The sequence below is a fragment of the Brachionichthys hirsutus genome, chromosome 11, assembly GCF_040956055.1.
Source record: "Brachionichthys hirsutus isolate HB-005 chromosome 11, CSIRO-AGI_Bhir_v1, whole genome shotgun sequence".
Lineage (NCBI taxonomy): Eukaryota > Metazoa > Chordata > Actinopteri > Lophiiformes > Brachionichthyidae > Brachionichthys > Brachionichthys hirsutus.
Window position 1 is genome coordinate 13,312,796 of NC_090907.1, and position 26,814 is coordinate 13,339,609.

Below are 26,814 nucleotides of genomic sequence, written 5' to 3' on the forward strand. Positions count from 1 at the left end.
GCGAGTAGACGGTGAAGCCGTAATCAGGCGGCGCTCCACGGCCAGCCTGTATCCTGTTTAGGCTTGATGTGTGTTAAAGCAGAAAAGGTCACTTCACACAAGTAGGTCGATCCAGAAGGCAACAGTTCTGTCATTGCATGTTTTCCTCGATCCACACATTCCTTCTCACACCCAAACTCAGTGTCCTTCCAGAGTGTGCCGTCTTCAGTCAATCAATGCCTTGAAAATGATGTTTGAAATCCGTGCTGAGTTTAGATAGATGCACTATTTTGGCTACTGCTCACTTAAACGGTGGCAAGACGAGTTTCGAGCAGTGGGGAACAGCTCGTCTCTCTCCTCACGCTTCCTCAACCACAGCTCAAGTGTCTTTGTGAATCCGTTCACCCTGTCATGCATGTTTAGGATGTGAGGTGTGACCTTGCAGCGACAGGTGGAGTTCGTTGAGTTTTGTTCATACTCAGTCAAGGTTTCCCACGAGACATCCAGCGGACGTCAGCGTGGACCGCTGTCCTGACAGCATTTAGGAAAGTCTGCAGGTGAGTTAGACGGGAATGAATAAAAGCGGTAACTTTCACCACATCATCCGAAACAGCACCCGACTCAGGGCTCACTCTCTCAACAGTGCATCCATGACACATTTGTTTTGTGTCCGAGCAGCCCCTTTACTCCGTCTGTGCAGATGTGCATGCAGCATTTCCACTCCAAATTGTTCTCTTTGAAAAAACTGTCATTAACCTCAATTCAGTTTCAGTTCAGTTTTATTTATATAGCGCCAGATCACAACATAAAGTTATCTCAAGGAATTTGGGAATATTTCTTCACCCATAGTTTTTCCTGGCCGTGTTTAGCAAAATAAAATACGCTCATTGATATCCGATTCATTCTTGTCATGCTCAAATACCAAGATCTGAGCCTCTCCGCTGACATCCCATTTCACCCAACTGCAGAGCAAACTGCCCCCCCTGTTCATTTTAGAAACCACCTGTTCCCCAATATTAATGGACAGATCAGCGACCCGACGGGACAGTGCTGCTCGACAGGCCATTTGCTGCTTTTTTTAATCTGTAATGTATCTATAATTATTGATTATAAGACTGTGAGAATAAGCTCCTCACCTATTGTGAGGCTTTTTGGAATTGGCAGCGAGCGATGACGCTGCGTAAGAGGCCTCCAGCGCCTTGCTGGAGACACTTTAACTCTTTGAGTGCCATTCGCTTCGGAGCAGATTTTTTTTTAAACCAAAACATTCACTGCCAACCCCGACATTGAAATCTGCCTCTTCAACAATCAATAACTCCGGAATGGGGTAATTAAATTAAAAAAGAGGAATATAATCTCATCAATAAACTTTATATTGTGCAATAACTATTCAATAAATATTTAATAATTACACACCATCTACTCGCCATAAATTGTGGTCCCAATAATTACTTCTGTCCATCATGTTCACGTTTTTTCTTTCATAAATTCCACATTGTTTTTTTAATCCGGGTTCTTGGTCTCTGTGCTGAAGCTGTTTGAATCCTTTATTGTCTCGTTATCGAAGCCGGTCAGCTGCAGATAAACCGAGTTTTAACTCTTAGCCCCGTTTTCTCTTCTTGGAGGTCATCGGCTCCCCCTCTTCTTCCTCCTCTTCTTCCTCCTCAGTTGGACTTTTCTCCTTAGCAAAGAAGCTCTCCAAAGACATTAGTTTTTTTTAATTAATTTTCGCTAGTTTACGGCTGTTTTTTTTAGCAACGTATCAAGAGGCGACTGTTACGTTGGAGAAAATCCGGTCGTTTCAAAATAAAAACCTTTCAGACGCTAATAATCAATACAACGGAAATTGTATACATTATTGTTCTTTCTGTGCGGCCCGGTAACAAAAGCCTCACGGACCGGTACCGGGCCGCGGCCCGGTGTTTGGGGACCCCTGATTTAGAGACCTCCCCGGGTTTTCCCACTCTCTGGATGCTTCGCGGTTAAATGTCGCCGTAGATGAGACGGCTTCATTGAAGTATTCGCCAAGATCTCACCGCAGAAGAAGCACTGAGGCTGCGGGGAACCCGACGATGTCCAGGTGAATCCGTACGGCAGGTATTCTTTCCGTCACTGAACTGTCTTTGCTCAGACTTACCAACCGTTTGACGCTTGCCGGTCGGGAGCCGGTAATATTGAGCATTTTAGCCACTTGTCCATCAACAATTTGACGTTTTAACACCGCATACATGTCAATGAGGTACGCTATTTTAGACTCTTAAAGAATTGTACATTAAATATAAATATTGTATTGTTATTGTGGACAAGTTTGCCTATATTAATTTTACATAAAGATAAGTAATTTTTTTAAAGGAGTTTTTCATCGTTTCCCACGTACCCCCTGCATACTCTTGCGCCTAGATGGGCGCTCGGGCCTAAATAAGTTCCACGTCATTCTGCACATAGATCATTCTTACATTTTACTATAACCCACAGGATTTATCATCAAGAAGCCACATTTTAGACTCGACCCAACAAGAATCCAGATCTTGGACACAAGTCCCCAGACTCAGAAAAACAAAATGGCGTGCCGTCGGTGTTCCGGCAGAATGGCCGCGGCGGAGAAAGAAAGCGGCAGCTTTCATTCCAGAGCGGTTCTTTCCCTTCATGAGCGTCAGAGTTTGGAGAAAGCCGCCGTCTTTGGACTCTTCTTCTCCATGGTGGCCTGAGCTGATTTCATTACATCTTGAGACTGGAGCATGCTCATGTTCCAGGTAGCCTGGGAGAAGATTCAGTGCCGACAGATTAACGCAGGAAGCTTCACGGGGAGCGGGCTGAGAAAGGGGAGATCTCACCATGTAGTCCAGTCCCTCCGCCACGCTGTGGTCTCTGGAATAGATCAGGTTGATTTTGGTGCCCTGCACGGCTACAGGACTGCGGCCGGCGATCTCGCCGGCCATCTCCAGCGCTCCGGCCATCATGGCCTCCTTGTCTGCAAACACTCGACTGGAAAGGAATTCAAAATATGAGCCTGATTTATCTGAGACGGCACAACGTGTCCAAATCAATAATAACTAGAGAGACAATCAGAGACTGCAGACCCCGCCTCCAAAAGACTATTGGATCTTGTGAGACAGTAAACAGGGCTTCCGGATCAGAGGGGCCAAACCTGCTCTAGCTTGCTGCTCTGGAACGTACTACAAGACTCCTTCTGGACTCTTTTTCCCATCATGCCATTCGTGTCCCTCCCTCTTAAAGTGACACTTTACAGCACAGGCACAATTCCAGATGTAAAAATAATTCTAGAATCTGGATCCAAATCCGGATCAACGCCATTCTCGGGGAGGACCGAGCCACGGACAGAACCTTGCTTGTGTAAACATTTCAAGTTGATTGGGTTACTAGTTTTTGAGTTATGCGCTCGGACAGACAAGCAAACAGACAAACGGACCCAATTGCAATACCCTCGCCTCCCCTTCGGCGAGGGTAATAAAGACACAGATGTTCCCACAACTGGACAACGTGGACAGACCGTCCCGCTCCTGTAGGACCGTCGGAACAGGTGAAGAAGAAGTGAAGGTCTCACCTGACCAGGCCGCTGCTCTGGGCTTCATCGGCGTACATCTTCCTGGCGGTCAGAGCCAACTCGTTCACCAGGCTGGAGCCGGAATCACAGGAAGACAGAATGGTTTGAAACATGACTTAAAGCTCAACAGGTGTTCACGGTAACTGCGTGCTCTAATGTGAACTGCTCCTGTGTGACCTGAAACTGTCTAACCTTAATCAATAGTTTCTGTTTTAAGCAGCGCCTCTTCAGATTTCCATTTTGCAAAGCTTTTTTTTGACTCTGCCATTTTATTTAAAGGCAAAGTTCTCTCCTTTCTCATGTTTCATGTGTCCAGGTGGCAAAAGTGCACGTTAATAAAGGAAAATCAATAAAAAGTCAAATAATAATAACAATAATCTGTTTACCTCCGGCTGCCGATGACTTTAGGAAGTCTTTGGAGAGTTCCAACGTCTGCTGCGAGTCCAATATCAACTTCCTGCGAAGCCAACCAGAAAGATTGTAGTAGCGCCCCCCCAAAACGGTGAAACTGCCCCGTCACCCACTGATGGGTTCATCGGTACTGCTCGTACGCTAGAAATGATTTTCCTTTCCACGTCCTAGAAGAGAAGTTGCACCTGAACGCACCTTCACCTGGAACCAGGCGTCCTGGGTGCACAGTCGGATATCACAGGCTGTGATCAGGTCAACGCCTAGCGGGAAACAACACCCAGCGTGAGCATCCAGCAACACCCAACATCCAACATCCTCCCGCTGTCATCCCTCCGGTCATGAATTACGATGACTGAAGGCTCACTAAGGAAACCGCTCCGATACAGCGGCAGTGAAAACCCAAGCTTCATCTCGCAGTGCGAAACGGGCCGCTGGTTCCACCACAACAGTGTGATGATGACGACGATGATGACGATGATGATGGTGGTAGCCTACCTGCCCCCACGCAGGCTCCGTGGACGGCCACGACGACGGGCTTCGGACACTACAAGGAGAAGATAATCAGTTCCCTGTAACAACCCAACGTTTTCCGCTGATCAGCGGAAACATCCCAAAGAAAACACACATAACGCAACTAAGTAAACAGATGTGGTCGCCATAGAAACCGCTACAGCCGTCCCTCGTTTATCGCAGGTGTTACGTTCCAGGACCCCGCGATGGAACGAAGATGTTTATTTTACCTGTATGACGCCACCCTCTGCCGCATCACCCTCTAACACACGCCTACAAACGCTTTAGTATTACAGTACAGTAACTTTAGCATATTTCTTATGCTCCATTAGCTGAACAGGATGTAATCCTTCGGTGTGACAAACAGAACCAGCTTCAGAACCCGACCTTCTCGATGACGGAGAAGGTCTCTTGATATTTGGCGACCGTCTTCCTGACGTTCCAGGAAACTCTGGCCACGTCGTCGCCCTTTGGCTGGAGCAGGAGGTCGGCCGTGTCCAGCAGGTCGAGGCCTGGCCGGCGGAACGACAGAATAAGCACAACCGCCTAACCGAAACAGAGCGGTAACACGAAACCCGTGCGGCGCGTACCCGCCGTGAAGGCCGGCCCTGCTCCAGAAAACACCACCACTCTGCAGTCGGGGTTCCCAGCGATCCCATTAAACAAGTCCACCATCTCACTGGGAGCGTTAAAAGAAACACGTTAGCATCAAGTGCTCCAATCACGACCTCACTGGGCGATTCCTAAAGGCGTCCAATCATGAGCAAAAGTTATTCTGTAAAATGTATCATTTCAAAAATATTTTATTTTCTATTGCTTGTTGTGAAGCATTTTGTAAAACTATCGTTTACAAACATCAATACTGTTAACTTTCTTAATAGCCAATATTCTTTCATTTCCACTTTTGACGATGCGACTTTTCACGAACGCTTTCACACTTACTGCATTAAGGTATTCATGCAACTAAATATCTTTTGTCATTTTCACCTTTAAAACTTTATTGCATCGAATTGGGAAATGATTGCCAGCATCAACACCTGACAGAAGTTATTCATAGATATTTATCATTTATAGCAAATTAGCTGGAGGCCATTACTCAAATGCATTTATGAAACAGAACATTAAACGAATCAGAAAAGGTAAATCCAATAAATTAATACCGCTGCTACCTTTGTCTGTTTGTTAGTTGGTAGAATTTGTTTTGTTTAATGTGGAAAGTAGATTTCGAGGCGGACTAAAGCGAGGATCCAGGACATTTTTTCCACTTTTGCTTTATATTAGTAATTCTGGAATTTCCTGACACACGTAACAAATAAATAAAAATAAGTCGCATGCAGATCATAAAGCTTGCCTCCAGAAGGCTTTGTTCATGGCATTGCGTTTCTCCGGCCGGTGAAGCTCCACGTGCGTGATGAACTCTGCGGGGTGACTGGTGGCCAGGGTGGTGTATGGAGAGGCAGAACCCGCCGAAGAGGACATGGCTCTGACCGCGGCCTGAGAGGGAAGCCGCAACGTCCTGACTGGAAGGGCAGAGACAGAGGATCAAACCAAAGCGTCCAAACGCTGATCCGGGAGGACGAGCCGACACCAGAACCAGATCGGGTGTTTACACATTCTGTAGACTTCTGGAGGCCGATCTGAAACCAAGACAACGCTCAACCTGTGACCCTTCACCTACAATGAAGTTCAGCCTTTATACAGAGCTAAACTCTTTAAGATAAATAAATAAGCACAGCACAAGGGTGAGCATCAAGCATGCACCGCTTATCGCTTCCGCTGTTTTCTTCTTCTATTATTTGTATTTTGTGTTGTAACTGAGCACCAGACGGAGCAGCGCTCCTAACCTCGTTGTAAATCCACTATGCAATGACAATAAAGGCTTTCTATTCTATTCTATTCTATTCTATTCTATTCTATTCTATTCCATTCTATTCTATTCTATTCTATTCTATTCTCTCGAGGGCGCAGAAAGCACTCAGACGTTTCAACGCACGCTCCTTCATAACACGACGAGCCGCTAACAAACACACGAAACACGCTCACTTACGTGTGGCTACAGCCGGCCTGGCAATGCCCGACAACATTCCTTCCGTTCGAGTCCAAATTCCGTCGGTAAAAGCAAACTAGAGCAAACAAGGAGTATAAAGTCACTTCTCGGTCGGTGTCAGCGGCTCCGCGTAGCGTCGTGACCCGGAGTGACGCGCTTCAACACGGGCTAACGCGAGATATCAGCTAGCTAGCTGCTAACACCAGATGCTAGCCATCTAGCTAGCTGCTAATCAACACCAGATGCTAGCTAGCTAGCTAGCTGCTGATAAACACCAGATGCTAGCCATCTAGCTAGCTGCTAATTAACACCAGATGCTAGCTAGCTAGCTGCTGACCGACCGCGGTCCTACCAGATCTCCCGACGAGTCCTCAGCGTCCAGCGGCCGGACTAACGCGGGACGCGGCTTCCCACAGAGTTCAGCGTCGAGACTAGGATTTAGACTTCCTGTTGAGATTCCTCGCTTTACGCGGCTTTAAATGGGGGAGTTGCTGAAATGTGTTGCCAGATATGTACGACAAAAACAAGCGATCAGGTCGGTGGAAACAGGTTCACGGTCACACCTGCCCAGGTGATGGACGGACCGGAGCTTGGCGCCGAAGTCCCGAAGCACCTGCAGCAGTTTGGACCGGACATCCCCAGAAACCAAAGCAGAACCTTTCGAGTATTATTGTTAAGGTATAAATCCTAATACACAAACCCCAAAATAACCATCAGAGATCCATGAATATTCACCCGTTCCAAGTCAAACATGTTCACAGAACCGGCAGGTAAATATTAAAGAACAAAAATACAAACTGCACAATTGAGTCAACTTCAAATGTTTACTTTAGTTTATTTTCTTAGAACAAAATGCATGGTCAGCATTTCAGACATGGAGATGCAGAACTGAAGAAATAATTAAAAGAAAAAGAAACAAAGAACCTTTGATAAAAGTTCAAAAAGACACATTTTACAAAACCATGTCTGCTGCCACTGAGCCTCCTGAGCATAAAAACAACCATTTCAAACATGCCGGCTCACATGTGAGATTTCTGTATAAGCATAATACAAAAAGTAAGGACAACTCAATACTGAAGATACACGGGTACCAATACTAAAAAATAACATCGGGGCATAAAGTTTAATTTAAACATCGGTAAGCATTTAAGTCTCATATCAAATAGGGAGAGGCAATTGTAATGTGAACGGTACGAGTTTAGAGAATTGGAGGTTATCTTTCATAATCCACCCCCCCCCCAAGCAGTCGTGGTCAAAGTACGCAGTGTTGGAATGGTGGCTGACTCGTGTGTTCCTGGCTCAGTTAGCGTGCTGAACGGTGGAGAAGCACAGTTTGAGGGTGTACGGGTAAGGACCAGCTGGAAAGAGAGCAGAGCAGAAACACACCATGTAAAGAATATTTATATTCATTTACGTTTGCAAAAAGATACTGGCAATAGGAGTTCTGTCCATAAATCATAACTTTGAAGGTCATTCAGTCTCAACCTCTTCATTCTCTATTATGAATTGTCCAAATACACGTCTTCGACGTACTTGCGTTTTTCATCTGGTAGTGGTTCATCATGGCCAAAGCCTCCATTGCGTCATTGATGGACTCCCACTCCAGCAGGCCGGAAGCACTGCGGTCACTGGGAGCAGCGCCACCTGGTGGCGTGACGAGGCGGTTAAGACTCGGTTTACTCCCGATACAAATAAAAACAAACCCGTCTCCATCGGCACCGTGAAAGCAACTTACTCTTTCCCGTGAACATTTTGACGTTGACCGGGGGCTTGATACCGATCTCCTCACTAATCTGTGACGCACAGAACATTCAGTAAAGACGACAGCCGAGCAGCAAAGGAGAGTAACAATTATAGGCAACATTATAATCATACAAATCACAATAAGATAATATACAATCATAACTGCAAAAAAATGTTTGTTTTTTTATAAATAAATTCACTGTAAATTCACAAGTAATCAGACTTTTGTTTTATGACACTATACATGTTCTCTCTAGAGACCTGAGAGAAGATCTCCGTGGTAACGTCCGGCTGGGAGTTGAAGAAGTGCAACACGTTGCTCGGGTGCTGAATACGGTTTTTGGCCGCCTGTTCTGGAGAGGTGAAGCGGTTGTTCCTGGAGCCGTGGAAGTCCTTGAAGCTACTCGTACCGTCTTCCAGCTCGTAACACTGACCGGGCACAATGGCCTGCTGCTTGGACACACTGCAGGGAGAAGCATTGCCGTGTTAGTTCTAGAAGCACACGCGTGTTACGATTATGGGTGGTTTGTACACAGCAGAGCTTTTATCCACCTCTGCCATTAGCACAACAGCTCGTGTGACACCGATGCGGCAGCACTTGAGGCTCTGCTCCAGAGCAGAGATACCTTCTTTGAGATCGAATTAGGCCCGAGCGCCTTACAGTAGGGGCATACTTTACACTCAATATACAGTAAATACAAACATGCACACACAAACAAAAAGGGCATGCAGACATGGTGGACACATAGCAGTGTTCAGCGCCTTGCTCAAGGGGTGAACCGACACCTCTTAAGCCATCGGTTCACAATCCGTACTTTGATCCACTCTGGGCTTGAACCGGCCCCCCTCTGGCCCCCCCGGTGAACTCACCACACATTCATTCTCTGTGCGAAGAGAAAAGTGTTGTTGAGATGAGTGATGGCGCGGTCCACTGCGTAGCAGTCGCCCATCTCCACCATGGCGGCCCCCGGCTTACTCTTCATGAACTTCACCTGCCGGAAACAACCGACGTCAGGAGTGAACCGTTTTCTGCTACACCTGCTTGTTGTTTGTCCACCACTCTACATTTACAGCCCGTTTTTCGTCAAAATGTCGCAGCAGAAACACAAACATCCATGTCAGACACTGACCCGCTCTACGTTGCCATAAAGACAGAAGATATTGAAGACCCGATCAGCATTCATCTTCTCAGGGTCCAATCCGTACAACATGACAACAGGAGACTCGGCATGGCCTCCGTACTCTCCAGGGGGAGGGGGAGGAGGTCCGTAGCCCGGCCCGTAGCTTCTTCCACCACGTCCTCTCATGGGCGGACCCATGCGACGTCCTTCGTAGGGCGAAGAGCCGTAGCTTTCATCATAGCCATGGTAACCACCTTGTGAAGAATGGGCCAAAAAGCAAAACACGTCAGAACAGGAAATACGAGCGCAGCACCTTCTAGATGCAGCCACGCTTCAGTGGATTCTGACGCTCCTCAGGCGTTAGAGCCTTACCGTACTCGGGGGGGTGGTCGCCCAGCAGAGCAGGCTGCCTCTGACGCTTGTTGGGGTTGGCATTCACATCATCTGTGAGAGCAGGACAGGCAGGGAAACAGAAAGTAACATCAATACGACTAGACTAGAAAAAGGAACGGCTGAAACGGCTGCATGACAAACCAGCACCGCTGAAATCTATGGACTCTGCTCTCGTCAAGCACGGTAAGAATGAATGTTTATTCTTCAATAGGCCAGCTTCTTGTTTGTTTGTTCCGGATAAAATGTGCAGCAGCATTATTCCATCACTGTGAATACATTTCTAGATAACACTGGTCTAACGATCAATAACGATGCAGAGTAACACAAACATCCCTCTGGTAAAATCAAAGTGCGGTGATGAGTAGTCGATCGACAGTTTGAGTTGACATTAACAGCGTTGTTATTCGGGGGTCAAACGTTTAAAACTAAAAGTTAAATGCCTTCAGTGACGCGGAGGCTAACGTTAGCTGGAGCTAGCTGCAGCCTTTAGCTATAAACACAGATAGATCGGTGACCGAGCTACCCGTTAGTGCGTAATACAGACGTAAACATTAGGTTAAGCACATTAAATCCGACAGTGAATCAGCCCCAACACTAATAACCAGACTTGTAGGAGCTCCTAGCATTAGCCCAAGCCTACGGTAGTGTAAATTAAACTACTACTTTAGTAGTTGTTCATTACTGCATAGAGTTCACTTCTTTAATGGCTCAACTGGTCGCGTGTTCTACAGCTTGACGCAGCGCAGACATTTCTCGTGGTTGTTTGTCGGTTTAGGGAATAAACCGGACGCCTCCTTACAGTCGTTCGGGGTACTGGTCGGCATGGTTACACAATCCGCGACTGCAATGTTTCACCATTTTTGATGACTTTTTATTTGCCTTTGTGTAACATGCAAACCGAAGCATGCTAGGCTCACACACAAGCACGCGTAGCCCAGAGATGACGTGCAGCGTCATGATTGGTCCACCGTCATTCGGCCGTGTTTGACGGGAACGGTGAGAAATGGAAAACATGGCGGTGCTCACAGATCACCTAGGACAGACCTATTCAGTCGGTGGCTCGTGCAGACTCCCAGCTTCAATATTTTCTCAACACTGTCCCTTCTACGCTTCCGTAGCAACGTGATTAATTCTTTAAAGTGATAACCCGGGCTTTAAAGAGAGCGAAACCCAGAGTCAAAATAAATAGCTTCTTTAAATAACCCATTCTGATTAGACACGCATATCTTGTACTCGATTACAAAGACTGAAGTGGCAAAAAAATAAAAAGGTTTGAAATACCAGAGCCAATAAAGCCTCAATGTGTCCACTTCTAAGCAGTAATTGAATAGGCCTGATCTAGGGAAGTAAAACGGCTTAAATGTTAAATATAAAGTTTGTAGAGATACACACACCTGCATTGCTCCCATTGCCGTCTGCATCACCTTCTGTACAGGTACACAATAACCATACAAAATCAGAATAGAAGCCAGGTTAATCAAAAGCACATGCTTCAAGACAAGCGTGATGCTGAGCCAGAGCGCAGTAAAACCTCACGACAACGCTGGCTCGGCACCAGCAGGCGGCCGGCGGCGGCCGGCGACGCCCGGCGACGCCCAGACGGACACTACGTTCAGAATCTGCTCCTTTCCTTTCAATGTCTTTGTGACCAATTCAAGAAATGGCATGCTAACTTTTATTATCAACTCATCTTTCAGTTATTTTCAAAGATTAATCAATATATTTATTTCAGTTTTTAAATGAAATAAAACCAAAAATAATTATAAATTGCTTCTCAGCCGGTAAACATAACAAAACATAGCACATCCTGACACTTAAGATTAAAAGAGCAATTATTTTCAGGATGTTTTTCGAAAAACGATTCCAATGACTCAAATTATTGGGCAATTGATAATGCTTAAAATGGCAGTGACATCAGAAAATCAGGAATCATGTTACTGTGCTGCAGAGACGAGTCGAAAATGAAGGAAGCAGGAAGAACCCCATCATTTCAAAATAAAGGCCTCTAAGCACAAATCTCTGACAGCGATAAATTCACAACATAGATGATCAAGTTTCTTTCACACGGACGGGGGGGGGGGGGGGGGGGGTCCCTCGAGCAATGGTAGGACAGACATCACTTGTTATTAACAGAGATGCTCCTGGGTCAACATCATCCTATGTAAATGAGTACATCAATCCCCAAAGAAACCATCACATGAATCCAGGCGACCACACAGATTCTTGATGGCTGCCAACAGAAGGGGGGGCAAACTGCCATAAGGTAGGTTTGAGTGACACTAGAAATGCAGCCCGGACAGAAGCACAACCATCACCCTCTTCCAGAAAGAGAGAAATCGTCCCTGTAAGAGGGAGAACCCAGTCATATCAGTCTTGTGTGGCGCTGTTGGTGCCGGGCTCCGGAGCCGTGTGGTGCTGTGCAGTTATGTTTCCTGTGGAGGGTCTCGGTTTACTTACTGCATGCTTACACACAGTGGGAGGAAGACATTTGCTGCAGAAGTTCCACTCAATTCATTTCATCCGATACGCTTATCCATTTCCTCTTTTGGGGAAACAACTCGCCACCTGAGGATCGATTCCTGGTAATTTCAGGTTGAATTGGCCTTTGGGAAGGTCGAGTGTCCATCCTTTTAGGAATAGTTTGCTTAGCACCCACTGGTAGGCCTTGAGGCTTCCATAGAGAACATTTCAGTTGGGAAGCTGCATCCTCTTAGCCGCACATTGCCACCTGCATCACATGGAAGGCGTTACACAGGTTCCAGAGAAAAAAGGACTAACTAAACAGTGATATGCAAGGAGATCAGAGGAGGGGGGGTGGGGGGAAAGAGCAAGAGAGAAAAGATGAATTCCACGTGAGAGGAAACACACGCACAACCAGAAATGGGCCTGTCTGGACTTTCAGTGTGCTCGATGGTGTTGTCAGCAATGTCGTCTTCATCAGTTGTCTCGTGTCGACTCCAATGTGATTGGCTACAGCTTGATTGGGCGGTACGAGCCATCTAATGGATCAGTTGGTACGGCGGCAGCACGCAATAGGGCCCAGAACAATAGGAGGGGGGCCACGGCTCGTGAAAATGTGATCCTGGTCGACCGGTTTGTATCAGTGTGGCTCATCTGCTGTGTGGCTGCTGTGTCTTCTCTGTTGTCAGTCTCCATCTGGTGTTGATGCAAGCTTTGGTCTGCTTCAATGTGTCATTCTCTTGGCGGTGGCAGGGGGACCAAGCGTAGCCCAGTGCCCCAGGTTCCCCACCCTCTAGACGTGTGCGCTGTCTTCGCATCTCGTGCTGGAATGCAGAGTTGAGGAATGAGGGGTTTATCAGTCCTACAGCATCATGTCGAATGGTGTCCCGGGGGACGGCTGGCCCTTTGTAAAGTGTCCCCAGTGAAGAAATGGATACTGGAGATGATGGTTGCAGAGTGGTGCTTTTGTCAGCATGTATGTGCCTCTTCTTAGCACAAACGCCTGCGTGTTTTCTCGACTTGCTGATACCACAGATTGTTGGGAGAAAATGAGAGTTAACACGAGGTCACTCGTTTACTGATGCTGGTCCTTCGCTCTGTATTCACTCTTCAGAAAAATCACACCTCAAAATGTGCGTTAGGGTGCTTTCACACTGCCGCCGTTTGCTCCCATTTAAACTGACCAGAGTTCCTTTCCTCAGATAATCCGCTCCGTTTGGGCCAGTGTGAAGGCGCATCCGGACTCTGGAGAGGAACAAAAAAGTCCGCCTGAAAAGGAGGGTCTCGGTTCCTTTGGGCGGAGCAAAGGCAGGATCAGCTGTCCGTAGTGACGCTACGCGGTGCGTCTCCGCTAGAGGAAGTACAGCGAGCACGCCCAGCCGCTCTGAGGGGAAGCTAGTTGCCAAAAAAACTAAAAGTGGTGAAATATGTACCGCTGTGTGTCGATTTAATTGACTAAATATGCGTTATAATACTTTAATCTTTTGTTCAGAATCAGCTCCTTATCACCGGTAACTGACACGACTTCTCCCCGCAGCGCCACGACGCTTTAACAGTTAAGCTCGGAGTGGAGAATCAGCTGTTCAGCAGTGTGGTAGTTTTTCTGAACTGAGCCGGAGACTTTACGGATCCCCGGCGACGTGTTTGTTAAAAACGACTAGCGTTGTGTAACATTTATGATTTAGGCCAGAACTAAATGAGATTCCCTCCTCGAATGAGCAGCAGCCGGCGCACTCAAAACCAAAACAAACATGGGAGAGGGCGGGACTTCCCCTTCTACTTTGTCCAATCGACGAGCGCCCTTTTAAGCCACGCGACGCTGCGCCGAAAGTTCGTTTCGCAAAGAAATCACAGTGTGAACGCAGACCTTTCAACTAACTATAAATGCAGGATTTTGCTCCCAAAGGAACCGAGTCCTCTTGGTGCAGTGTGAAAGCACCCTTACAGATGTGTCTGACAGCTGGACATTTTGTTTTACCTGCACTGAACAATGAGAGTAGCTCACCTCAAAATACATTTGGTTGGAATCGACCAGGCTCAGTCTTGATGGTGTGGGATTTGTTTTCAGTGACGACTTTTGAATTCAAAGTTGAAACACATGTTGCCCCAGAAAAAAGAAATATTGCTATAATGTTGAATTTAATGCATCAATTTAATCTGAGATGCTCAAAAACCCTGCAAAAAGGTGTGGTGAGGACAACAGGAACAGCATCTCAGTCCACTGAAAACTGGTTTGTTTCTTCATGCCCGTCTCAAACTAAGGAGCCCAAAGGCTGCAAACAATGAAATTACCATGGGGTCCTATTGACGGGGCCTTCTGCAGAGGTGATGAGTAGCAAGCAAATGGGGGGGGGGGGCTGACCAGTAACATTTTCTTCAAAGTGTCACGTAATTAACACATTTGGAAGGTGTTCATTTCATTTCATGTGCCAAATTGTGCCGGAAGTATCTTTAACGCTGTTGTGACAAATAAGCCAGCGTGCCAGTCAAGAATGTAGATCAACATTTTCTTCCAGAACGACTAAATGAACACTGGTGTCAAAAAGCAGAGGATCAGGTATTCATGCATCACATCTGCTTCCAGTTGTCCAACCAAGTCTTCCCCCCGATGCGTTCCTGTTATTCCCACACACAGCAATCCCACAACATTGGGATTTGATTTTTGACTACACACGTCAACATTTTTTCCAATTAAATGATGGAAACTAATCTTCACATATAAAACATGGAATATATAACCTAAATGTTTTACACATTGCGTCCCTGATTTCACACCTTTACATTCCAGCATAGGAAAAACCAAATTGTGCATGAAGCAGTGTTAATTCCCCAAAGCAACACTTCAGTCATTCTGCTACTGTAGTGGTCTCTAAATAATACCACATTAGCGGCATCGTCAGTGAATGTTGTCTCTACAGCAGCCCGATTCCTCCTCACAGCATCAGGTTCTAAGCCACGCAGCACGGCCAGCACGTCAACGCTTAGCAAAGTGTCGGCGGTGCATTCAGGGTTTACCTGGGCCTCCCAGGTTGGGGTTTGTGTAGTCCCAGGTGTCTTGGTCATTCTTGAACACATTCAAGCGAGTGGGCTGAGGAAATACGAGTCACGAATACAGAACATTTCAGTCATCTTAAATACTGAGTTTTTGCAAACGTCATGCCAACATATTCAATAAGTTTTAAACAAAGTGTTCCAAAAGTGACTAAACTACAGTCACGTTGGGTCTGAAACATGGGACCAGTTTATAATTTAAACAAAACAAAAGCCGAAGTGCGATAGATGCAGATTAAATTAATGGCAACTGTCCTCATTTATGTACCGTAAACCAAAAATGAGTTTCATATTAAATCACTGCACAGAGTTTAAAACAATAACCTTGTTGAAGCTATAGCATTCATTCGGACGCGTCCTGCAGCAATACCTTGGCATACTCGATTTTCAGCGTGCAGCAGCCGGAGTAGATGTCCGCTCCATTGAGGGAAGCCTTGGCCCGTTGGGCACTTTGCACAGAGTCAAATGTATATACAGTGTTAAGGTAAACACAGGTTCTTAATGAAAAGAGTCCATAGTTAGATACAAGAGGCACTTTATCAGAGGAAACATTACGACTAGTTACCTTTGATTAGTTGGGTTTTACGCTATAATTAGCATGTGTGAAATCCACCCATGTGGTTCATGACTGTATGAAACAGGGTTGTTGTACCGCAAAAAAGCGCGTTTCAAACTGATTTTAACAGTACGGGTAAGTTCCTGGTACAAAGCTACACCAACATTCAGCCCTAAAACGTGAACAAAATTCAGCCGTCCATATTGGAGACACAAGAGCAGTCAACAAATTCCAATCCGATTACCAACCGGTATCCACAGAAAAGGATATTCAACCATTGCCTGGACGCCGTTCTTCCTGAAGATAACAATTCTCTGGACAGGGCCACAGTTGTTACAGATGGTGTAAAGGACATCCTGTGACCAGTTTAAAAACACATACCGGTAAAATCAGAATAACACCAATAATGTGGCGTGTAAACTTAGTTTAAAGCAAATATTAGTAGAAGTAGCGCAATAAGCTTCTCGCCATTTAGTTTGCCTTATAACCCGAGTGTACAGACCGGATCTTTGCTTTTACCGTGGTGATGGGGTAGATGGGGTTCATGATGGTGAGCAGAAGGACATTGTTCACACTCCTAGAATCATCAGAGTCTCCTGGCCTGGAGATCTTCTGGCTAGTGGAGTAATTGATGAAAGCTGGGTGGCCAGCGATGTAAACTTGGTTGTCTGCAGCATAGGTGACGGCTGTGGAGGAGCCATTCATGTCCTCGTACTCCACAAGTGCCTGACGCTTCTTCGGCATCATCACCACATAGCTGAAACCAAAAGTAATGAAAGAGTAAAATGAAAATCACGATACTTGGAAAGTAAATGACAAACACAGGCAGTCGCTCTCTGAAATTGTATTCAAATTGTGATAAAAATCTGCCATAACCCCAATCCTAGATTTTGCTAAACCCCAGAATCAGAGAACAAGGAAGGTGCAATGTGGAGAAAGAAGAATTTCTTACAAACGGTTAACATAGATACGAATGTCTTTCCCAACCTGATTGCACCAAATTCCTGCAAGGCATCCCCAAGATCGGCCTCTGTAACACCGTCCACCAGCCCCCGGACGTGCACCACCACAGAGGGATGGGTCCTGTGAGGATCCTCGTATCCCTGGGTCAAAGGAAACTCAAAATGAGCAAACGGTGGCAACTTTTAAAATAAAAGAGCACCACGTGTTGCTTCAGCAGTAGTAAAACAAAACAACAAGCATGTTCGCTTTTCAATAAAAAAAATATATTTTTCCGTTTCTACCCTTTTATTCTCGACCATCAATTTTGACACGTCAATTTCATGTAGTCCTTTCTATAAGGGATTTCTTTTACGATCCTGTTTCTCTCAAACTCATGCAACTTTTTTTTTACACGCATCAGATTTTTGCATGCCATGCAGCATATCGGTGTCGGTAATTAAATGTAACTTTTTTAGCATCTAATAGGGGAAAATGCATTCAGATAATGTTCAGATCTTATCAGTCAGTGAGCAGTGAGCCTGTAATTTAACAATAGACTCCGGAATTTATTCTCTTCGCTCATTTTAACTGCGTTTTAGGACAAAGCAGAGCGATAACTGAGCCATTTGTTAGATTTTGCTGGCCTTGGAATACTTCTAGCAACACTGGCTACGATTTAGGGAGACGGTGGCTGTTATTTATCCGAGTATTGATTACATGAACTATAATCGAACTGCTAATACGTAATTTATTCATGTTTTCATGTCAAATAGCCACTGATGCTAGCAGTAAACAACGTCGATGCTATAAGTATCGTTAGCTCGTGGCTAGCGTTACCTACACGAGAACAAAGCCGGGGTCAGCAGAGGCCCTGCCGTGGAAACTGAGGAAAAAACACTCCCCTCGGATATGCAGAAGTTACCCTTCAAACGTCGACATATGCCCTTGTTGATCTCATGTAGAAAATATGAGCAGAGTTGCACAAAACCTACGAAAATCAGACTCAAGCGACAAGCATTCACACAAACACGGACGCAGCTAGCAGCGCGTCGAGCCGCATTTCAATGGCTGACACTAGCAGCGCCGCTAGCTACGTGTTAGCCGCGAGTAGCTCGCGTTATAGCAACTCACCGTGGCCATTCCGTCGGTTTTCTGTCTTTTCGGCGCCCGGCCGTCTTCACTGTAGTAACGGCTCGTTGTGGTAGCCATGTTGTCCAGGTTAAAGAGGATAGTGCTAGTGAATGGCGACGAACTGAAATGGACGGAGAAGTCCAGAAAAACGAGGCTTCTCGAACCGCGCCCAGTAAAATGGCGCCGTGTGTTACGATTGGATGACGTCGCTGTCAATCTCTGATGATCTCCGGCGGCAACCAATAGGGAGCAAGGGGCAAATTCAACTTCAGCACATCTAATGCTCACGAAGACATTTGTCATCGTTTCCCTTTTGAGAAGTACACTGAAATACTTGCATACATAAACCCAACATTACGTCATATCTAAACGCTCATTAACAATCATAACGCAGTAGCGCAGCACTAAAGCCTAAGTCTAATCCCAATCTGTCATTGTACACGAGAAACACCAGTACACACACACACAACGAATTTTCATTTACAGTGATTGGGACACAAAGGGGGAAGTATTTTGAGGTTTATTCAAAAACGAAACAGAACAGAACTGCTGAACCAGCCCTTACCCAAATCTAATTGATGCACTGTATGTATGTAATTTAAAATCAGAGGTCACAGGGGCAAATTGGAAATCAAATCAGTGATGCTGATCAGGATTGTAAAAAGGGAAATGCAGCACAACAATAAACAGTAAGAATGTAACCTCATTCAAAAGCATGCAAGCAAGAGACTAATGTCACAATGAGTGGATATATGAAACATTCAAACCAAAAAAGAAATGGGAGAATACATCGTTGAGGTTTGGGTATAAATGTTATTTTTCAATACATCCTTAACCAATGCGTGAAATACGCCATCTTCCACTGCCCCACTCATAAAGTCAACTGTGTTACGTGCAACACTTGCTATGTGTGCAGCAGCACTTAAAACAATCGGCATACAATGGAAATTGTCTGCTACACGAACTATATCTGAGGCTGCACACACAGACTGCAGAGGAAATTCTCCTTTAAAGACTTTGACTAGACAGACAGCTACAGAAAAAAACAACACATTGTCGGGCTGCAAAGGCAGAAAAGGTCGGGGATCTGTCTGTTAAAGAAGTGGAACAAGGGATTAATAGTCTTCTTCAGTCATCTGCCGGCGTAGGGCTTCGGTTTGGACTTGCCGAACGGGAACGACTGAAACAGAAAACAATCAACGTTAGCTTGCCACAGGGGAGGACGAAAAACGATCAGAAAAGTCATCCCTCATAAATCAAAAATGTAAATTCAATGTCTATTTCTAAGAGATTGGACTGGACTGGACAGATTTGTTTAAATCCCTCATTGGTTTTATCTCAAGCCAGATTTTCTTTAATATATAATTTTAAGACAATGATCTTTGTATTTCTGAGAAATTACTCCTGGGTCAAAGGATAAATGGACACCCCCAGCATAAGCTAAAAACTATATCAAATGAATGACAGAATCCTGGGTAGTTTCTATTTATTTTTTACCTACAACAGAATGAGAATAAATTTAGATACACAAAGAGGGGGGTGGTGCTGGGGGGCAGCACAAACGCTCTGAACAGACCAGTGGATAAACTAAAACAATCTCTTTTACAGCATTTGACTGAAATTACATTAAAGCAGCGCACATGGTAATAATCCTACGTGCATCTGACGAAGCCTCCTTAGATTTATCAGCTCATTACCATCCTCTCCTTCCACTCCACCATCCATGCACTCACATGCAAACACATTTGTACACTGAGCATGCATGCTAAAATAAAGGCTAAAATTTAGCTTCGTGATCGCCAGCTTTCCAGACTACATCAAGCCTGAACATTTTCTTTTCACCAAGAACATGAGCTTGTCAGGGGGGTTGATTTTTTGTTACCTTTGGAGACAGTAGCAGAAACAACAAGTACAGAGTGCGAAGGATGAACGGACTGAAGGACGGATGACTACAACTTGGAGAGACACTGCGCTGGAGGCTCTTGAAGACTGATCTCTCGTCAGCTCTCTCTCACTTTCAGAAGCTAAGTCAGAGGCCGAAGAACTCTGGCAGGTAGATAATGGATTAAGTGCGGGTCAGCCCTCCGGTACGTCTGAAGGCCGGCTCTAGGAGAACAACTCTATGTGTGCGTGGGCTGATCTCGTCTGAGCGTGTGCGTCGGTTGAACAGACGGCTGCGGGGAGGGTTCGGTCGGTCGGTCGACCTCTTTCTCGCTGTCTAACACCAGATGCAGGCGAAGGCTGATCTCACGTCAGCGCTTAGTCACCCTCCCGCAGGACGTGCACACCGCCAGCTGGCAGACCGTGGGCCTGGGATCAGCTGTGGTGTCAGTGCAGCACTCAGCTCCCACCACACGCTTTAAAGAAAATATGAAAAATAAACAAAACTGTGCTGCAAGATGCGGAACGAAAGTCACAGCAATGCTGCCGTTTTGTCTGATCTCAACTATAGTTTCCTTTAAATCTAGCCAAATTCAAATCTGAAAAAAACATTTACAATGTTACCTGGACTACATTTCCTTAACACTTGTCAATTCAATAAATAGGAATTTCTCTCTTGCTCTGTTAGCAGAATGGAGTTACATCTGAGATCTAAGAAAAGCAAGAGTACAGAGGAAACTGGGTGCGGCTTGCTGGGCAGAGAGAATCTTCCATGTGCTCTCTTCTTAAAACACTGGCAGTGCAGAGCTACAAAGATTTAGAAAAAAAAGAGCACAAGAAAGAGGTCTGATCTTTCATCTACTTATACATCCCTACAGCAGACAGAAAATCTGAAATTGTCCACCCCCCCCCCCCCCCCCCACCCCGACTCCACTACTGGCCGACGGCGGAGGCAGACGTAGATCTCTGTGTCGAGGAGGCGATGGGTCTTGTTGGCGGTCCATCTCGCCGTCACGTTGCAGCACGATGCTCCCGGGCATTCCCAGCCTACGATGGAGAACCTAGCTCTGGCTAACAAAAATAAAATGGCTGACCCTTGCTAAGAATGTAAACCAGCTGTGAGAAATCTAAACTCTTGTCTATCCTGACTTTATAGGAAATTCATCCTGCAGACAAATGCGTTAGATACATCAAGAAAGCCCTTTTCCTAAACTGATACCGGGCAGGACTAAGAGCTCCGCATTTCCTTTGGACACAGTTTGAACGAGAAACATCCAGAGGGAGCGTTTACCTGTTCCTTTTGTGGTTGGCTGACTTGGATCTTGAGCGGGACCGAGAGGCGGACCGTCGCCTGGCTGCAGAGCCAGACCGAGATCGGGATCGGGATCTTGAGCGACTGCAGAAAAGGAGTTTCAAAATAAAGTTACACTCGACATACAATCACGTAATGCGATTGTAAACTGTATATATTAGTGGAATGGCAGTTATCACTGTATTGATATATGACGGCACCATGCACAGGATGACATGCATGCTGTGTTCATTAAGAACTTTTCTGATGATCCGAAACACGGAGCAGCATCAGCCGTTGCTTCTAAGCTCAGAGTGTGTAGCGGTTCGACAGGGAGCCACGGCACATCAGGACATGCTGAAATGATATTCGTGTGAGTTCACTCCCATGTAAGCGCAAACCTGTCCTCGGGCCCACTGGGATCAATAAGGTATTCTGGTTTTACTATTGAAGACGGGATTTAAGGTGAACAAAAAAAATACATGGATGAAACCAGTTTGTGGCTTTTTTAAGCGTTACCGATGCCATAAGGAAATAAGCTCTAAAACAAGCTCTACCAAGAGGAATTTTTTTTAAATATATTTTTTTTCTCTCACGCTACAATCGTGTCACCAGAACAGAGATGGCTGCAACAGACCGGTTCAGACACAGCCTGGAATCTGGACTCAACTCACCTTCTAACCGGAGTCCTTGACTTGGAACGGGCTTGGGAGCCAGACCTATCGTTACAGGAAGCAAACCGGGTTTAATCACAACTACAACAGCTCGAGTGTTGAATGCTTGTTTGTTTCTCAAGGAAGGTGAATCTCACCAATCCACCAGTGTGCTTACCTGCTCCTGCGTCTGGAATAGGAGGGAGATCGGCGACGGCTCCTGGGAAAGTACAAAGAGCATATAAACAAGTCTGTGTCGGACAGCTGTACATAAAAAAACTCAATACACACTTAGAAACAAGTTAGAATATTTTGTTAGTGTGCAGAATTACAGTATCTAAATATGAATTCGATGTCAGGTGCAGATAATCTCCGACTGGATGGCAAATTGCCAAATCGAGACATTTTGTGCTTTCAGTTGGGTCGCCCTCTGGGTGTTTCTTACGCTAATTAAAGACTTCAGAACAAATTGCTGCAGTCACATTTGAAATAAAACACAAGAACAAGAATTTCTGGTTCCCATTTGGTGCGTCTCTTTCGGCGCTGGCATACCGGCTGTGGCTCCGACTGCGAGAATGTGAACGCGAGCGTGAATGAGAGCGATAGCGGCGTCCACGAGACCTGGACCTGGAGTGGGACCGCGATCGGGACCTGGAATGGAAAAACAAAGCTTGGTAAATTTGATATCTACTAGGTATTATCAAGACCACAAAGCATAATCGACTGAATTCATTCACCTGCTGCGACGACCTCCTCCTCCTCCTCCTCCTCTCTTGCTGAAACGGTAGCAGTCGTAGGCGTAGTGGCCCCGGTCCCCACACTGGTAACACCGATCATTGGGGTCAAACTGGCGGCGACTTGGGCGCCCACGTCCCTTCCTGGAAAGGCCTGTCGACAGCTCCACGCGAACACGGGAACCACAGAGAACCCTGAAGGAAAGTTAGCAAGAGAAGGAGAAAAATGTCTCGTATCCAGCATAATTTATGAACACGGCAAAGGCAATTAAAAAAATACAAGACAGCACAAAGTTCAATAGTTATTATGTATGCTTAACCATAATTAGGTGCTAAAAGGTAACAAAATGACCAATGAGAAATGAAGTCATAAAACAGAAAAGATTTTGTCTTGGACTTTTCAATTTGAGATTATTTTGTCAGTTAGAAGGCAATACAAAAACCTAAGATTGCAAGCACTAGACATGAGGGCTAAATAGAGATAGGACTTTTGAACGGCAGTACTAACTTGTTGTTGGTAACAACTTTGCTTCCTATATGCCCTTCAAGAAGTCAAAAAAATAATAATCACATGAGATATGTTACAACTTACTTTCCATCCATTCCCTTCACAGCATCTTCTGCATCTCTGGGATCCTCAAACTCCACGAAGGCAAACCCAGGGGGGTTCCTGGCCACCCAGACGGTTCTCAGAGGTCCGTAATAACTGAACGATCTCTCCAGCTCGCCCTTGGCAGCGCCATTGCCTAAGTCACCCACGTACACCTTACAGTCAGTGGCCCGAGAAGAACTACGGGAATGGTGTGACATCTCCCCTTGCCTGTTGGGAGGGGGGGAGTATGCGTTAGTAGATCTGGATAATGTCAGTGACCTCTTCACTTTGCTACATCCACAGATAGCACAGAATGTCTATATTGCCAGATATACCTCACCGTCAGAACATATACTCATAAAATTGTGTTTTGAGACCCCAGACAAGGTTTGAATTCTGTTCTGGGGATATTTCTATTCACATGTAAGACTTTTTCACAGTGTAAATAACAACTCGGAGCATCCATTACTGGGAGGAATAAAACAACCAGCCTCTCTTATTCCACTGGTCTCATTTATCCCAAAATGTGAACACCTGTTTTCATGTGCAATATCTATCCAAGATCTAAAGTTCATGCAAATCTGTTAAAGCATTTTTGTTTTACATTTGGATTCTCATGACATTCACGTGAAAAAGCTTTATTGGATACTACAACGACTCTCTAGGACAATGTTCACAAAAGTCAATCAAAGAACAAGATTTTTGGGCAGAATGTCTCCTTTTGTCAACAGAAGTGCTCTCCGGACGCTTGCTGGAGCCTCGTTCAGCCCCTCTTTGACTATGCTAGCACCTCCTGGTATTACAACATCAAAATGTCCCTGAAAACCAGGCTCCAAACCTCCCAAAACAAACCGATTCGGCTACTCCTCAATCTGGGGCCCATGACCCACCTTCTTCCTGGACATTTTGCTAGCCTAAAATGGCTCAGGGTAGAAGACAGGGTTAAACAACTCAAAATGGGATTGGCATTTAAAATAGTCAATGCAGCTCTGCCCTCAGTCCCCTCAATCCCTGCATACCTGACGGAACACCTCCACAGATTTAGTGACACCCACAGCCACAACACTAGGTGCGTTTACACGGACAAAATGTCTTTATTCCGATCAGAGTTCAGAGTAAAATTGTGATCCGATGCGCCGTGTTCATGGACCCTAAAAATCCGATCCGATTAGGATTTGCGTGTTCATGCATCACACTTTTGATCGGAACAGAATATTCTCACATGCGCAGTTTGACCAAAAGCACCGGAAATGGTAGAAGAAGAAGCGTAGCGTAGCAACTTCCGCTGTAAACAAATCATCGCTCCGCGCTTTCCTGCCTGAAACGTCAGCGTTATTTCGCTCGTTTTCCCCGTTTGTGCTTTTAGTTTCCTCCTTTAATGTCTCCGGCAACATGTTTGCCTCAGATATTGACCAGTTGTCTTCCGCCCGCCGTGCTTTTCGCTCGCTCTGCTTCAACTAGCTTCCGGCAATAGCAGCAGCGCGTGTAGCTGACGTCACAGACATGCGCAGTGAGGACGGCTTGTACCGATACGCCGGAATAAGTGTTTTCATGCGCCCTGACCGGGTTACAAATCGGTATAAACCACCCCTCTCCATCGGGATAGAATTGTGACCGGATCAGGCTGGATTGGGTTAGACTATTCCGGTTAAGGTGTGTCCATGAAGCATTTTTATTCCGATCAGGATTTTAACCGGGTTAAATGTGTCCATGTAAACGCACCTGCTAGAGGGAGCTCAAACAACAACCTGATTACCCCCTCCTACAGGACTAACATGGGTAAATCATCTTTTTACAATACTGCCCCCTAAGGGTGGAACTGTTTGACTCCTGCCCTCAAAACATGCACCTCTTTGGCTCCTTCAAAACGGCCCTAAAAATACACCTTTTAGGGGGACAGAAATGGAGATAGTCATCACGACTCTCTCCGGATCAACCCCCCCCCCCCCCCCTTTTTGCCCACCTACGTTGCATATATTATGTGTCTTCTTAATTTATCGTTATTTTACATCTGCGGAGTAATTTATTTTTATTTTATTTTATTGGTTTATTTGTATTGTTAAATGTCGATGATTTATGTACGAAGGACTTTCAACGGAAACAAGACCGCAAGGGCTCTTTAGAAATGCTCCTCTTAGACAGGATGTTTGACTGTACTTGTACTGTAATACATGCTACTGTTTACTGTACTTGTACTGTAATACATGCTACTGTGTGACTGTACTTGTACTGTAATACATGCTACTGTGTGACTGTACTTGTACTGTAATACATGCTACTGTTTGACTGTACTTGTACTGTAATACATGCTACTGTTTGACTGTACTTGTACTGTAATACATGCTACTGTTTGACTGTACTTGTACTGTAATACATGCTACTGTTTGACTGTACTTGTACTGTAATACATGCTACTGTTTGACTGTACTTGTACTGTAATACATGCTACTGTTTGACTGTACTTGTACTCATAACGTTCTATCTAATATATTCATCATCATCATCTCATTTCGTGCAGATTAATATTTTTTGTGTAATCATCAAAATACTAAAAACAAATCCTCATCTTGCATTACTCAAGAAAAGGATTCCCAAATTATTCACTGTATCAGGATTCAATACTGAATTTAATGGCCAATATTCCCACCAAGTTTTATAATAATTTCAGTGCTTTTTGTGCAAACGGACAAACAGATATCACTGATCACTAAATATCATCAAATGAGCTCTAACTAGAAATAAGAACCGGAAACCGGCGCAACGGAATAACAGGCTGTGTGCGCGCCAAACGCAATCTATTCTCTCCAAAATAAATCACATCATGTCAGCTATTTAAATCAGCTTGCATTATCGAACTGTCCCGAGAGGAGCGGTGTAAAGCTCTCGGAATAATCGATATTAGATAACGGAATCGCGGTTGTTGATTATTTGTTAAAAGGGGAATTCGTTTAGGGCGACCAGAGGTCCATTATACTTTGAAGTCGTACCTTTTACAGCAAAGTAAACCTCCTTTAAATGTCAATGAGATAAATGGAATGTTACCGTATAAGATATCAAATGCTATAATTCTAGCCAAAGAGCCCATTCACAAAGAAACGATGTAAAACACGCTCCACGCACCAGGCCTTGCTCCCCGCCTGCTCATAAACAATGGCGACCGCACGCGTTAGCTGCCATTACCTTCTTCCGTCGCTCCGACTATTTCTGATTCAGTTCCAGGCAGATACGAAAACGAACCGTCCCCAACAGGAGCCTGAAGACAATAAACAAATAAAAGACCGTTTCTCGAGGACGAAACCGCTAAACAGCCACGCGAATGGACATTGACGAGTGCTTTACGTCCTCCTACAAGGCTAGCCGACCGGGTTACCGCCAGCAAACGGAAACGTCACTTCCGGACCGGCGCACTCGACTCCCAGTGGATTTATGACCGTAGCAAAATCACGACGTATTCGAATGTTTGATACAAAGTTGCTTTTGATGCATTCAAATGGCCATTGATCAAAGATACACTATTATAAATTGTATAATGGTAGTCAGGTGATGTATGATGATGACGTCACTATAACCTATATCATTCTTCAACAGCAATAACTGAACTGAGCGGCACTCAGGATGAGGTAAACCTGGCAGGGAAGAGGCTGAATATGAATAAATGAGTTCTTAACACATCCAAATGTAAATCCGAGAGGGAGCACCACAGGGTGAATGTGGCGGAGGCCACCACAAGGTGTCGCCCTCTCCTGGGGCCAGT

General features: G+C 45.3%; 3 protein-coding genes across 6 annotated transcripts; all 3 read right to left on the bottom strand.

Annotated features, from left to right (window-relative positions):
* Positions 1-707: 707 nt before the first annotated feature.
* ech1 (enoyl CoA hydratase 1, peroxisomal) lies at positions 708-6,949 on the bottom strand. The gene is made up of 11 exons (XM_068745259.1): positions 6,865-6,949; positions 6,513-6,588; positions 5,817-5,985; positions 5,056-5,144; positions 4,853-4,977; positions 4,451-4,499; positions 4,151-4,215; positions 3,931-4,001; positions 3,545-3,616; positions 2,814-2,964; positions 708-2,737 (listed from the first exon to the last, which is right to left on the bottom strand). The coding sequence occupies exons 2-11, from the start codon at positions 6,547-6,549 to the stop codon at positions 2,633-2,635; spliced, it is 933 nt and encodes a 310-aa protein (XP_068601360.1). The 5' UTR covers positions 6,550-6,588; positions 6,865-6,949; the 3' UTR covers positions 708-2,632.
* A 387-nt stretch (positions 6,950-7,336) lies between these two features.
* Positions 7,337-18,028, bottom strand: LOC137901753 (heterogeneous nuclear ribonucleoprotein L-like). 2 transcript variants are annotated; one of them, XM_068745794.1, is made up of 13 exons: positions 17,910-18,028; positions 16,824-16,939; positions 16,356-16,593; positions 16,107-16,192; positions 15,651-15,747; positions 15,245-15,317; positions 9,749-9,820; positions 9,386-9,630; positions 9,126-9,247; positions 8,517-8,718; positions 8,244-8,305; positions 8,046-8,140; positions 7,337-7,870 (listed from the first exon to the last, which is right to left on the bottom strand). In XM_068745794.1, exons 1-13 carry the CDS (start codon positions 17,985-17,987, stop codon positions 7,812-7,814), a joined length of 1,545 nt encoding a protein of 514 aa, XP_068601895.1. In that variant the 5' UTR covers positions 17,988-18,028; the 3' UTR covers positions 7,337-7,811. The 2 variants fall into 2 exon arrangements, with proteins under 2 accessions (XP_068601895.1, XP_068601896.1); XM_068745795.1 differs by lacking the exon at positions 9,749-9,820.
* A 386-nt stretch (positions 18,029-18,414) lies between these two features.
* On the bottom strand, positions 18,415-26,408 carry srsf7a (serine and arginine rich splicing factor 7a). Of its 3 annotated transcripts, XR_011105710.1 has the most exons (9): positions 26,241-26,408; positions 23,061-23,288; positions 22,472-22,663; positions 22,287-22,385; positions 21,913-21,954; positions 21,756-21,800; positions 21,082-21,186; positions 19,792-20,266; positions 18,415-19,089 (listed from the first exon to the last, which is right to left on the bottom strand). XR_011105710.1 is itself a non-coding variant. In XM_068745797.1 (8 exons), exons 2-8 carry the CDS (start codon positions 23,276-23,278, stop codon positions 19,038-19,040), a joined length of 753 nt encoding a protein of 250 aa, XP_068601898.1. In that variant the 5' UTR covers positions 23,279-23,288; positions 26,241-26,408; the 3' UTR covers positions 18,415-19,037. The 3 variants fall into 3 exon arrangements, 2 of the variants coding, with proteins under 2 accessions (XP_068601898.1, XP_068601899.1); XM_068745797.1 differs by lacking the exon at positions 19,792-20,266; XM_068745798.1 differs by lacking the exons at positions 18,415-19,089; positions 19,792-20,266 and adding an exon at positions 20,718-20,861.
* Positions 26,409-26,814: the final 406 nt, after the last annotated feature.

Excerpts from the sequence above, each read along its gene's own strand:
- LOC137901753 (XM_068745794.1), bottom strand. The coding sequence starts at position 17,987 with ATGGCTACCACAACGAGCCGTTACTACAGTGAAGACGGCCGGGCGCCG. Across the intron at positions 9,248-9,385 it reads TTTATGGCAACGTAGAGCGG|GTGAAGTTCATGAAGAGTAA; the intron begins GTCAGTGTCTGA and ends TGTTTCCGGCAG. Across the intron at positions 8,719-9,125 it reads GCACAGAGAATGAATGTGTG|TGTGTCCAAGCAGCAGGCCA; the intron begins GTGAGTTCACCG and ends TTCTCCCTGCAG.
- srsf7a (XM_068745797.1), bottom strand. The coding sequence starts at position 23,278 with ATGTCACACCATTCCCGTAGTTCTTCTCGGGCCACTGACTGTAAGGTG. Across the intron at positions 22,386-22,471 it reads GGAGGAGGTCGTCGCAGCAG|GTCCCGATCGCGGTCCCACT; the intron begins GTGAATGAATTC and ends TTTCCATTCCAG. Across the intron at positions 19,090-21,081 it reads GCCAACCACAAAAGGAACAG|TCGTTCCCGTTCGGCAAGTC; the intron begins GTAAACGCTCCC and ends TTTCTGTTTCAG.
- ech1 (XM_068745259.1), bottom strand. The coding sequence starts at position 6,549 with ATGTTGTCGGGCATTGCCAGGCCGGCTGTAGCCACAC. Across the intron at positions 5,986-6,512 it reads CAGGCCGGCTGTAGCCACAC|TCAGGACGTTGCGGCTTCCC; the intron begins GTAAGTGAGCGT and ends CTGCCCTTCCAG. Across the intron at positions 2,738-2,813 it reads CGGAGGGACTGGACTACATG|GCTACCTGGAACATGAGCAT; the intron begins GTGAGATCTCCC and ends ATCTTCTCCCAG.